At 37.4% G+C, this 14,831-nt stretch overlaps 1 protein-coding gene across 1 annotated transcript in view; it reads left to right on the forward strand.

Moving 5' to 3' along the window:
• Positions 1 to 11,514, forward strand: part of grm8a (glutamate receptor, metabotropic 8a) — a 330,011-nt gene extending 318,497 nt beyond the window's left edge. The window contains exons 10-11 of the mRNA XM_022666576.2: positions 8,532 to 8,778; positions 9,583 to 11,514. Of these exons, the coding sequence (XP_022522297.2) occupies positions 8,532 to 8,778; positions 9,583 to 9,632 (297 nt within the window). The 3' untranslated portion in view covers positions 9,633 to 11,514. The remainder of the gene's footprint in view (positions 1 to 8,531; positions 8,779 to 9,582) is intronic.
• The last annotated feature ends 3,317 nt before the right edge of the window (positions 11,515 to 14,831 follow it).

The following is a 14,831-nucleotide window of genomic DNA, read 5'->3' on the forward strand; positions in this document are numbered from 1 at the left end:
TCTCTCGTGCTCTCTCTCTCTCTCTCTCTCTCTCTCTCTCTCTCTCGCGCGCTGTGTGAATGTCACTGAGCATCTCTGTCCTGAATCTCCTGCTGGCTCATGAGCTCTGCTCCCTGCAGAGTGATCTCTCTGGCGGCTCAGTTCAGCCTCTCTACCAGTAAAAACGGCTCTTTTCAGGTTCAGCTGTATTTTCTGAAACGTTCCTCAGGTTCAGAGTTCATGACTGACTGTCTCTCGCTCTTAACCCCACATTTACAACAGTTTAACCTGTGCTTTCTGCTTTACGCTGCATCTACACTGCTCCGTCACATCAACACACATAAACACACTGCTCCCTTCTCCAGCTAGCCATCAAATTAAATCACTTTAGGCTTAATTTCCTATAAACTAAAACATATAAATGCTGGATTGAGCTTCATAACACATAACTCTTGAAAATGAAGAGATCACTTCAGTTTCTGAATCAGTTTGTCTGATTTTGCTATTTATAGGTTTATGTTTTAACTACAGACAGCATTTCTCCCAAATTACAAATAAAAATATTCTCATTTAGAGCATTTATTTACAGAAAATGAGAAATGACTGAAATAACAAAAAAGATGCAGAGCTTTCAGACCTCAAATAATGCAAAGAAAACAAGTTCATATTCATAAAGTTTTAAGAGTTCAGAAATAATCAATATTTGCTGGAATAATCCTGTTGGTTTTTAATCACAGTCTTTTTTTTCATGCATCTTGGCATCATGTTCTCCTCCACCAGTCTTACACACTGCTTTTGGATAACTTTATGCTGCTTTACTCCTGGTGTAAAAATTCAAGCAGTTCAGTTTGGTGGTTTGATGGTTTGTGATCATCCATCTTCCTCTTGATTATATTCCAGAGGTTTTTAATTTGGTAAAATCAAAGAAACTCATAATTTTTAAGTAACATCTTATTTTTCCAGAGCTGTATAGGCTAACAAAAGCAAACTTTTCCAATAAAATTTTCCTTATCCTGTAATAGTCAATTTAATTAATTAATTAATTAATTAAATTCAGTTGTATTTTTTTATATGTTTTGGGCGTAACATAAAATAAACCAATCAGAGTGTCTCTTGTTCATCATTCTCTTTAAGAGTAGATCAGGTGAGCTCTGTCTTTGGTGGATTGCTATTGTAACGGTGCAGCTACTTGGACGTGTTCAACAAACTCTTCTCAGCAGAGGAAACTGAGCTGCTGGTTGACGCTGTGAAGGAGCTCCAGCAGCTCATTTACGGGAACAGCAATGTTATTTTATTTACTATTCTGTTTATTGTTGATGTAAAAGTTGGGTTTGTGCTGCTGTGTGTTCATGTGTGTGTAATAAGTGGGGGTGTACGCTCGGCTCGGCACAGCGCCTGTGTTACCGAGATAGCGATGAGCGTCTGACTGTTGGCGTCTGTCTAGGTTGTATTCAGTCAGTGGAGCTCCTGTGTTTTCTGTTACCAAGATAAACAAGATAAAACTCCAGAAATGTACCTGAACACACCTCATTTCCAGAACACCACGCCCATCAGTGTAGATATATTCAGAAGATCTGCTGCTGTTTAAACCAGGCAGGAGGAAGATAGGAGTAAATATACACTGATGGTGGGGTGTAAGATAGCGATGCAGGGTGTAAATTAGGACTCATTTACATGGTCAGGCTGTCCTCGCACAGTTTGTCCAAGATTGTAGAGCTGCATAAAGAGTGTCCAACAGTCTAAAACTCTGAGTTTGGGTTGAGTCCAGAACTCCAGGCCTGATTAAAGCTCCAGCAGAGAGCTGAATGTACCCGACTGTCACCACTTATACCCAGAGCTCCTCATTAGAATCAAAATACACAGATGATGCACTTGGATGATGTTCACTGATGGTTTGATCTCCTCCCTTCTCTCTCTCTCTCTCTGTTTTGACTAAAACATGGCTGACCATCTGCTACCAGTCATTCTGTGATTTTACCCCCTGCTGGAGACATGGATACACATGACTTCCTGCCCTTTGAGGATTCCCTCAGTGTGTGTTTTTGTGCGTTTATTAGCACTTTTCCACTAAAAGAAACTCTGGATCATGAACCGGTTCTGTTCAGTTGTTTAAGAACCGTGGTGTTTTTCAGTGAACCAGTCCAGATTTCCACAAGTGGAAATTTAGTGGAACCCCCAAAACGTCACATTATACATTATCAAGTTTCAAGTTTATTTTTGTTGTGGTGAACAGAAGTGGTCACAGTTCACCCTGAAGAACATATTATTATTCGGTTCCCACTGTGAACGAATGTTCCTGGTTCTAGAACTTACTTTTTTTGGTGGAAATGTGGAAATTTGGTTCAAATTAGGTTTGCAAACCAGAATGGTGCTAGGTTTGGCATTGTGAGAAATTGTTAGCGCTTTTCCACTAAATAAACTCTGGATCTACAACCGGTTCCGTTCAGTCTTATAAAAACCATGGTGTTTTTTAGTGAACCGGTCTACGTTTCCACAAGTTTTAGTAAAAAAATCAAATTGTCATATCATATGTCATCAAGTTTCGAGTTCTAATTTCAAGTTTATTTTTGTTGTGGTGAACAGAAGTGGTGACGGTTTGTGCTTGAGGACCTTTTATTCTTCTGTTCTAGCTGCTAACGAATGTTCCTGGTTCTACAACCTACTGTTTTTAGCTGGGAATGTGGAAAAACTGGTTCAAAGTTACGTTTGCAAACCAGAACAGTGCTAGAATTGGCATTGTAATGCACTGTGAGACACTGTGAGACACTGTGAAGCATTGAGTAGTGAGGAGTGTGTGGAGTGAAGGTGCATATTTGGTGAGGTGAACAGGTGAAATCAATAATCAGGTGATTGTTTTCCTTCCTGGTAGTGGCGTGTGCAGGCTCAGGGTACAGTTTTACGAGTCAGCGCTAGCTCTTTTGCCGTTCGTGAGTATTTTGAACTGTAGTCTGTGTGTATACTGTGTTAAAAAACAGCTATGTGGGACGAACCGCTAGCTAATATCGCCCTGGCTTACTGGAACCGGTTAGATTAGCTAATGCTAGTGCTGCAGCCTTTGTGTAAATCTGGAAATTTAAGCTTACTGTAAATAAATGGAAGTGCTTTACTCATCTAAATAAACAGTTTTCAGGAGATAAATCTGTGTAGATTAACATCCAGCACTCGATTGACTTTAAAATATATATATTTTTTAAGAATAACAGTTTTGTTTACTTAGCTTTACTTAAATTAATTAACCTACTCCACCACCACCCAGTGGCGAGACCTGCTGAATTAGATGTCACATAATCTGGTGCGCCTGAACTGATTATATGATAATATTATTATTAATCAGTTAAGCTAAATAATATTACATTTACACAATGCTTAGTGAGATAAATTTTTTTATTAGACACAAAAATATGATTTACTGTCTTAAAGTTAGATATTTTCTTTTTCAGTGTACTCATGATTCCAACCAATTATTTACGGTTCCCACAGTGCAAAAACTAAATCTTAGCAAGTGAATTTATCTAGTTTCAAAGCAATAAATCTTATATCTTGCTCTGATAAGAATTTTTTGTCTTACTTAAGTATTGAAAATGTAAGATTGAATCATTTTCTTGTTCAGTCTTACTTATTTTTACCTTATTTCAAGTAATTTGAATTTAAAATAAACACAAAAAGTCACCAGTCAAGTTATTCTGATACTTGTGTCGAATTTTAAGCTAGAAAATAAGTCTTTCTTCACTCATTTTGAGGCTTTGTCATTTCTTATTTTAAGAATACTTTATAAGAACTTTTAGCTTACCCTATTGTCAGGTTGTTGTTTTTTTTTTTCGCTTAATTTAAGCATTTATGTCTCAATTTAAATACATTTTATGCAGTTTTTGCCAGTGGATTTTTTGCAGTGCAAGCATACGATCACTGTATTCTGCTCATGATATCTACACAGGGGTCGTTTTTCAGATTTTTTTAATACAGTACAAAGGTTAACAAGTAGAAATCTGAGATTCTGCATGAAGTATTAAGGTGAGGGACTGAAGCGAGGACTCGGTAGAGGACGAGAGGACGAGAGGGACGCAGCGCTGGAATACTGGAAGCTTTAAATTAAACAGTAGTCTGATCTGGATTCTTTATATCCTCTATAGGGTGGTTCTGCGTATTAGAGACGTCTGCAGCGTTTCAGAAGACAGGGCTACATTTCAGAGGGCCTTGGTGTTGTGGGCCGTAAATTGATTTTCACTTTCAATCCCACAGTTTTAATAGCAGTGAAATCCAGACTTTATTTACAGCCCACTGTTCACTGTGGCGTCATCATGGGTTCTGCCGGGTAAAAAAGCACAGTCTTTCTCTGTAAAATGTATATTTTCTGGTGTGTGTTTGTGAGCGGGAGAATCTGACAGATCTTCTGTCAGACTGAGCTGATGATTCTTGGAAAGCTTTCCTCTCTGAAGAAGCTGCTGTCACTTAAACACATCACTTAAACAGAGGAGATGATTATACTGTTAGTATTATTCAGTGGTGTGCAGTGAGGCCCTTCTAACCCTTCAGAGAAGAAGTGATAATAGGTGCATGTAAATCATTACATAATATTTAATCAGGAAATATATATTATAGTTATTTTAAATTATAAGCATATATTTTATAAATTAACTAAAATAAAAAACACCAACTAATTCAAAGTATTAGTCTGTGTTTTTCAGTTGCTACAGGACTCTTATCTGACCGACAACTGTTTTAACCAATCAAAGCTTTTTAAAATGGCTCCTCCCCCTTGTGTCTGCGTGACCCTTCTGCTGATTTTGTGAAGTGTGTAGTAATGAGTATATTAGCAAAGTCACAGGACAATCTAGCCAATCAGATTCATGATTTTCCCTCTGGAGGCGGGGCCTAATGACTGTCTATCCTGTTACACGTTGCTTAGTGTAAAACGGAGCTCATGCTGAATTAATTCAATAGTTAGTAAACCATAATGGAATTTTAACAGTAAATCAGACAGATATTGTGTCATATTATATTAAAAAGCTTTTTTAAAGGCTCTCGTTTAATGTGAAACTTATCCACTATGATAATAGGCCACCTGACTGGTGAGTTTTTGTGTGTACTTAATGTTTTGGCTGCCCTGGTGTCTTGTAGGCATACAAATTTGTTGGCCGGCTATATATTAGCTGATATCGCCCTGGCTTACCAGAACACTCAGAGTTCCTCAGTATAGTGCTCTCGGGCAGTATTTACTAGCGCTAACCATGGTTAGTACTAGCGGTTAGATGCTAATGCTAATGCTGCTGCACCCTGCCTTTGTGGAAATCTGGAAATCTAAGCTTACTGTAAATAAACAGAAGCTCTTTACTCACCCAAATAAACAGTTTTTCAGAAGAGAAATCTGTGAAGATCAATATCCCGCGCTCGTTTAACTTAAAAAGAAAATGTTTTTTTTTTTTAAGATTTTTTTTATTTTATTTAGGCTCTTCCCCCAGCTTCACTATTAGAAGGGAAACACGGCGACACCCTTGTTCCTTACTAGTGTCACTTAATGCACCTTATAATCCGGTGCACCTTATAGTTTAAAAAATACGGTACGTTTTTAAAGTCCTGATCATAAACAAACCCAAGCTGACTAAACTATTATAAAAGAGGAAATGAACCTGGAATTAAATAACACCATAAAACCTCTTTTAGCAGCAATCACCTCCAAATTTTAGCCCTTTCATATCTGCAAATGTGCCTCAGTTAATCAGTATTTCTGTGATAAACTGCATGCATAGCCCTATTCAGTCTTATTCAGGTCATACGTCACATTTTGAGCGGGTTAAGGTCAGGACTTGGCTGTTCCAAAACTCAAATCTTTCCTTTTTCAGCTATTTTTTATTCTTTATTCTTTATTTTGGTTACTGGTGATATTGGTGCTTTGGAGTCGTCTCAGCTGGAGGGCGATGGACCGCTGCCCTTTCATTCTTCTGTAAATGTTTTGATGTGAGGGTTACGACTGTATCTGAATTTCATGTTATGATAATGTTGGGGAGCAGTGGATTCTTCTTGTTCTTCTCTGTGTTTGAGAGGTTTTACACTGTGTAGAGTCTTTCATAGGTCTTTGGCCTTTAGTTCGTTTTTCACCTCTTTTAGGATTTTATAGTGTTTATAGTCCTGAACTGTCTTATAACAGTCTTTCTAACCGTGGCTTTATTAAAATGCTCGTTTTTTAGCATTTGGTTCTGTAGCGTTTTCCAGCTTTAAGAATCTCTATAGCACGACATCTGAGACTCTTTTCACCACACAAGTAATTTCACCTTATTTTAAGACATTTTAAACCAAATTAATTCCAAATGTATGTAAAGAAATCAGTTTTTGTTAATATTTAAGTCTTACTTCACTTTCACATTTGAGATTCTGACTATATTTATCTTATTTTATATTTTATCTGATTATAATTTAATTCATATTTTAAATAAATCTTACTAAGAAACATTTGATTACCCCATTTGCAGATTCTTTTGGGCTCAATAGAAGAATACACGTCTTAATTTACAAAAATTGTGTCTAGTTTTTGACAATAGAGTGTTTGGAGTGTACAGAAAATATAATAGCAAAACTTAACAATAGGATTGTAAAATTACTGATTAATGATTGAAAAACATCTCGTATACACACTGAATACAACCTAGACAGACAAACGTTCATCGCTATCTCGGTAACACAGGCGCACTGAACCTGGTTATACTCTTAAAGAGAATGATGAGCAAGAGACACTCTGATTGGTTTATTTCACATTACACTCAAAATTAAACACACCCATGATCAGGCCTGTCACAATAATTGCAATATCAATGTATCGTACAATAAATGAACATGAACTTAATAATATTTAAAAATCGTGATATTGTCTATTGTGTTTATTTGTATGTTTGTTCACATATATAAGAGTGAGCAGTATTTTAGCCAGTCATATTTTAATAACTGTCACTCTAAACACACAGCGTGACATAAAGTAGGTGAAGAAATAAGTTTATATTTCCCAAACTAATTTGAAAAAAATGATTAATTAACATTTTCTTGTTAAAAAGTATATGTATTTATGCTATTCTGTTATCATTATGTCAGTGGCATTAAATATACTTATACTTATGATTGATTAAAAATAATTAGTACATGACTTTTTGCTCCCTTTGAGACGCACAAGGTGTACTTTTCCCGCCGTTATGATAGCAAAGACACACGTTGCACAGATCGTCTACAGGTCACAGGTTATACAGGTTATTCTAAAGGTTATCTGTCTTTATTTTGCTGCTGTGGAGTTAGCTGTATCTGAACTGTTTCTGGGTTTTTAAACTGCGTCGGCCATTCATCATTTTAATTAACAGAACTGAATGTGTTTTCAGAGCGAAACCAAGGACAGACTTTTAAAAGATGTTTACTGGGATTTCTTTCTAAATAAAAAACTGAAAGAACTGCTGGGTTTTCTCATGATTTTAGAGCGGGTTTAAGAGTAGTGAGTTTACCTTTCCCAGGAAATAATGAGTAAACTAAAAAATGACAGTTTTAGAGGAGCGATGATCCATTTATAATGAATTTATGATTCATTGTGAATCATCTCTTTGCTCATCTCTCTATTCTCTCTTTCTCTCTCTCTCTCTCTCTCTCTCTCTCACTCTCTCTCACTTCCCTCTCTATCAGTTCAATTCAATTCAAAAGCTCTATCCGGATGGGATTATTTTCTCAGGGGTTTCTGGGTAATTTTCTCTTTTATGGGGGTTTTTATCCTCTGTGATTTTATTCCCGTCCAGAACGATCATGTAGGTGTTTTTCTCAGACGTCCTCTGAGAAAATTACAGGTTGAATTATCTACTGTTTTTCTCTGAACTCCGTGCTCCTCCGGTAATTTTAGTCCCGTCCGGACGCACATCTCTGAGTTTCGTCTCCTCGCCTTTAATAAAATAGATATTTGTCCACTGCCGCGCACCGTAATTACACTTTGGAGGCGCCACGGTTTCCAGGGAGAGCCACGTTAAAAACAAAACAGAGAGTGGAAATGGAGGAGCTCCTGAACACTGTGATGACGTTATGTGACCGAGAAAAAATAAAGCCTTAAAACTCACTGTTTTTTTCTTTCTTTCTATCTGTCTGAATCTATCTGTCTGTCTTTCTGTCTAGTTAATTATCATATTATATATTAATATATTTTATATGATTTATTTATGATTACTATCATATATTGATGATCATATTAAACCAAAGCATGTTGCCAAAGCATTAATTAACTAATTTATTCATACATGAACTGTTACCATATACACAAACAATTCATGTTAATTAGACGTTAATAACCATCGTAAATGACTGTTGAATATGTGTAGATTATATTGAAGCTATATGATTTATATGATTATATCTGTATTAAAACCTGGTATCAGTACAGTACAGTGATTTTGGTATGGTATTAATGAACTTACCCACATTTCTTTCTCTCTCTCTCTCTCTCTCTCTCTCTCTCTCTCTCTTTCTCTCTCTCTCTCTCTCTCTCTCTCTCTCTCTCTCTCTGTCTCTCTCTCTCTCTCTCTCTCTCTGTCTCTCAGATGTATATTCAGACGACCACGCTGACGGTCTCGTTAAGTCTGAGTGCCTCTGTATCGTTGGGGATGCTCTACATGCCGAAGGTCTACATCATCATTTTCCACCCGGAGCAGAACGTGCCGAAGAGAAAGCGCAGCTTCAAGGCCATCGTCACCGCCGCCGCCATGTCCGGCAAACTCAGCCAGAAAGGAGGAGACCGACCCAACGGAGAGGTGAAGACCGAGCTGTGTGAGAGCATGGAGACCAACAGTGAGTTCTTCCATTAAACACACTCCAAACACCAACTTCACCATCAGAACCAGACCTCACACCCACCCGTAACGCAACACAACCACCCATCCGTCAGCTTGCCATCAGCTGCCAAAGCCCTGAGAGAGCACAGTTGGTTGTTCTTGCTCTCTCTGGGTGGGTACAGTACAGTAGATGGCGCTCTCTCTTTCCCCTCATCACTCCTAGGGTGATGTGGATCAGCACAAGGCTGCGTCTGTGAGCTGATGTATCAGAACCGAGTCACTACTCGGCTAAAGAGGCTCAAAAAGAGGCGGAGTCTGACTTCACCCTTCTGGTGTTGGAGCATGATAAACAGCTGAGTAGCAGCTGAATGGGTGGAACTATTGGCCAGATATATTGGGAGAAAAAAAAATATGTATATATATATATATATATATATATATATATATATATATATATATATATATATATATATATATATACATATATATATATATGAGGTGTGTTCAGGTACATTTTTGGAGTTTTGCTTGTTTATCTTGGTAACAGAAAACACAGGAGCTCCACTGACTGAATACAACCTAGACAGATGCCAACAGTCAGACGTTCATCGCTATCTCGGCCAAACAGTGCACAAACCCAACTTAAATAAACAGAATAGTAAATAAAATAACATTGCTGTTCCCGTAAATGAGCTGCTGGAGCTCCTTCACAGCGTCAACCAGACTTTTCCTATCGTTACAAAAGCTGTTGATTCAGATAAAATAAAATTATTTTATTATATTTTACTATATTTTATTTATGTGTTTGTTTCTCCTGCAGCTTCCTCCACTAAGATGACGTACGTGAGCTACAGTAATCATGCGATCTGAGGCGGGACGTCCTCCAGGGGTACAGCCGGAGTGGAGTCTGTCCGGACCGGGACGCGTCGCGTGACGCCGACCTGCAGCCGGAGCTCCAGCGGCTACTGAGCATGAGCCCCTCCCCCCTCACCTGCACCTCCAACTACAACCGGACGCACCACGGCAACCGCCTCCACCGAAACACCACGCCAACACCGCGGCCTTCCACCGCACTACAGCTACAGATCCTGCCACACACTGTACACACTGTACACACTGTACACACACTATACACATACTATACACTATACACACATAAGATCCACTATACACACTACTAAAACAAACATACTACACACTCACTTACACTATACACACACACACTATACACACTGTACACTACACACACTACACACACTACACACACTACACACTATACACATAAGATACACTACACACTATACACTATAAACATACTATACACATACCATACACTATACACATACTATACACTATACACACATAAGATCCACTATACACACTACTAAAACAAACATACTACACACTCACTTACACTATACACACACACACACACACACACACACTATACACACTGTACACTACACACACTCTACACACATACTATACACATAAGATACACTACACACTATACACTATAAACATACTATACACATACCATACACTATACACATACTTTACACTATACACACTATATACATACTATACACACACTATACACACTGTACACTACACACTATACACACACTATACACACTATACACACAGTACACGTACTATACACTATACACATACTATACACTATACACATTACATACACTATACACATATTATACACTATACATTATACACATTACATACACTGTATACATTATAAACACTATACACTCACTGTACACTACACACACACTATACACTATCCACATACTACAAACACACTATACATACTTCACATTACACACACTATACACACATAATATCCACTATACACACTACTAAAACAAACATACTACACACACACTAAACACATATAATACACACACACACACACACACACACACACACACACACTATACATTACACACACTATACACACATGAGATCCACTATACACACTACTAAAACAAACAAGCTACACACTCACACACTCATACAAACACAAACTCATGTATACACACTATACAAACACTACACACACTAATACACACATTTATCTTTTACTCTTCTTTGTCTTCTTCATCTCTTCATCTTTTCTATCCTTTCTTTTTTTCATTTTTATTTCTATTAATATTTTTTTTCTTTTCCTCTTTTTTATCTTCTTTCTTTTTTTGTCCTTCTTTATTCACTCGTCTTTTTCATCTTTTTACACACACACACACTCTTTACACACACATTCTTTACACACACACACACACACACACTCAGTAAACACACAGCCAGATGAACTGAGATGCAGGTGTGAAGTCGTGACGAACAAAACACAGAGAGTTAAAATAAAAATTTTAAAAGTATTTTAAAAAAAGCACACGCAAAAAAAGAAACAAGCACATGCTGCAGTGCAAAAAAGAGACGTTAAAACAAGAAAACAGAGACGTTTACCCGGAACTTTTTGAGATGTGGATATAAAAAGAGAAACTATATGAACCCTGTTTGTTGTTCTTCTTCTCGTAAGTATTTTTGTGATCGTGCGGATTTTTTCATTCTTGTTCCACGTTGTCTGAAACCTGCATTCCGAGATGAGATGTCTCTTGTATTGGCTAATCGGATCATAGCTTGGGGTTGTGAAGCTGTAAATGCCATGGATGACGCATGCTAGTTTTTATACAGAAAAAAATCTGATTTATTTATAATAAAGGAATGTTTTGCAAATGTGTAGCGTTGTTGGATGTGCGTTTGAGCCCCGGGTGGGGGGGGGATGGGTGGAGGATCGAGAGTCTGAGGCTCGATTGGTTGAGATTCCCCCGGCCGTCAGAATCGGCACGCTCCCGACACGCTCTCCATTTCAGCAAATCCAATTCCTCACATTGATTTGAGCTGAGATTATGCAGCTCCACGCCGCCGCTGCCGTGTTCTCCGTAACTACAGCTGTGTGTTTAAGAGGCTGTCGGATTCAGGAGTGATGAAAACACAATTTTAATCTGGAGGGATGAAGCTCAGAACCTCTGTGATACCTGACCTTCCTTTCCTGATCTAAATTATCAATATATGCAGTATATATATATATTTATATATATATATACACACACAAATACATATAATCACATGAACTCACCTCAAAAAAACTGTACACCGGGCAAGACTTTCCTTATTTTTTACTTTTACCACACATGGATATACTTTAGAGTAGTGTGAGGTGAAACGAGGTTTGATGGGAGCCATGATGCTCCTGAATGCATCTCATCCAGGAGGGGAAAAAAAACACTGCCCGTTCACATTCAAAACTGATTGGCTATCTCTCAGAGTCTTTGTAGAGAACAGGCCAATCAGAACCCTCTCTGTTTTGCATGCTCTTAATGAAAATGCACACGAAGGGAGCGTTTTTTTTTTCTCCTTTATTTTTATGATTGCATACGATATGATATGACACACCCCTAATAACTGAGATATTAAAAAATACTAGAATTTTATCAGATTTACAGTAACAGAAATCAATGATCCAGAATAATAATGCACTCCAAATGTCTCCATATATAAAATAAATAATAATAAAATAAATGAGGTAAAACTTTATAATAACGTTCAGCTATAAATCATTTATAAGTTTTTTATTCCTAATTAACTAAACATGAATTAATCATGTACTCATATCTATAAATCATTAATATTATATTATATATTAGCAATTATTCACAAGACACATACAAGTTATTATTTCATTCTTAACAAATGTTTAACAAATGATGAATAGGTCAGGAATTCAGTTGTTATATATTGGATACATACTTACAATAAGAATAATTCATATATAAATAGAATATTTACAAAGGAATGTATTGTTAAGGCCTTTTTAGCCAAACATACTTCATGAATAAAACATATATAAACTTTGAGTTCTATAGTCTCTAGTAGATATATATATATATATATATATATATATATATATATATATATATATATATATATATATATATATATATATATATAATGGGAAATAAAAACAGTGTGAATAAAAGAGTAGTACCCTGATATTATAATTAGGGGTGGGTGATATGACACCATACTAAAGCGAAGAAGGGTTACAAAAAGGAAAATGGAATTTGGAGTTAGTTAGCAAGTAAATTCCTGGTGCTACAGATTCTGTATTTTAGTCATTTTATCATGCAGTCACTAGGGGAGGGGCGGTTGCCCCCCCTGCCCTTTCTCTGAGTGCACCGGTAACTGTATCTAATGGTTAAACAACTATTGAATAATACTTAAAATCTGATATATTTAGTATTTGCTGTATATCTGTATTTTCTGGCTTTTTTGCAGGATGTAGCGTATGTCTGTCTCTGTGTCTCTGTCTGTCTCTCTGAGTGTGAATTATGTCTCAGTAGCAATTGAGAATCAGAACTCTGGAGCTCAGCACTTTGAAGGACACGCTGCCATGACAACTGAACCGATGTCAAAGCCTTTAGGACCTTTACCTCCACGCTCTTTTCTCAGAACTTTCCTGCTGCTCAGCCTTCGCAAAAAATCCCTCAGCAAAAAATCTCTCTAAAGCTCTTGCATCAATAGCAGCACCATGATGGAGCACATTATCTCAGGATAAAGGGTCAGGATGAGAAAACGCTGTCTTCAGCAGCTTCAGCAGAAAAACATCACCTGAGGAATCATCTGAAGAAAATTTTAAGGGTGAAAAACACTATTTCTCTTTGTCCTGCAGCTTCCCTCAACTTTTTAATGCACTTCGATCCTTTTAAATGTGTCTTTTTCGCTAAAATCCACTTTATCTGGAGTTGTTTATGATGCTGCACATATGATGAAACTCTTCCTCAACCTCTTCCTCATTGTCTGCAGTAAGTAGTAAAAGAAAATAATCAGAAAAACGAGTCGATCAGGAAAAGCACCGTGTCTACATCAACCCGTGAATTAGTATTCATGGCCCCGCCCACCTCGGCTCGGGACCGCCCACAGACAGAGCTGAAGCCGGGCTGCAGCAGAGCCTGTCAGCTTACAGCTCTGATTACAGAGCTACTTAGCGTTAGCTATCTTGTGTAAGTAGTAACTATTGGTTTAAATCGGATCTCCGGTTGATTCTGCGTTTTACCGAGATCTTAAATAATAAACACAAGGGAAGCACAGTTTGACAAAACAGCACAACGTATACTATATATACATATATATATATATATATATATATATATATATATATAAATATATATATATATATATATATATATATATATAAAATATATATATCTTTTTTTTTAGAATTTTATTTCAAATTTTTCCCATTTTCTCCCCAATTTAGCACAGCCAATTACCCAACCCACTCATTAGGACTCCCACTATCACTAGTGATGCCCCCCAACACACCAGCAGGGTGAAGACTAACACATGCTTCCTCTGATACATGTGAAGTCAGACTCCGCCTCTTTTTAAGCTGCTGCTGATGCAGCATTACTGAGTAGCATCACGGCGCTAACACTCGGAAGAAAGCACAGCGACTCGGATCTGATACATCAGCTCACAGACGCCCTGTGCTGCAGACATCACCCTAGGAGTGATGTGGGGAGAGAGCGCCATCTACTTCACCCACCCGGAGGGAGCAGGGCCAATTGTGCTCCCTCTGAGCGCCGGCAGCTTGATGTTAAAGCTGCATGAGCGGGATTTGAACCTGCGACCTCCCGCTAATATTGGCAGCACTTTAGACCAACAAAATATTTAAAAATAAATAAAAGAACGATGGAATGAGATCTTTAAGCTCTTGCATCAATATCAGGTCATGATGGAGCACATTAACTCAGGATAAAGAGTCAGACTGAGGAAGTGTTGGGTCTCCAGCAGCTTCAGCAAATAAATTCTTAAGAATCAATTGAAGACATTTTTAGGGTGAAAAACACTATTTTCACTTTATCCTGCAGCTTCCGTTAACTTTAACCCTTTCAGACCTGAATTATGTTTCACTAATGAGAAAAATATATGAATGCTGTCTGTAATGCCGAAAAAAAATAAATAATAATAATTGGAAGCATTTTTATTTCACAA

The sequence above is a fragment of the Astyanax mexicanus genome, chromosome 2 (genome assembly GCF_023375975.1).
Source record: "Astyanax mexicanus isolate ESR-SI-001 chromosome 2, AstMex3_surface, whole genome shotgun sequence".
In the NCBI taxonomy this organism is placed as follows: Eukaryota; Metazoa; Chordata; class Actinopteri; order Characiformes; family Acestrorhamphidae; genus Astyanax; species Astyanax mexicanus.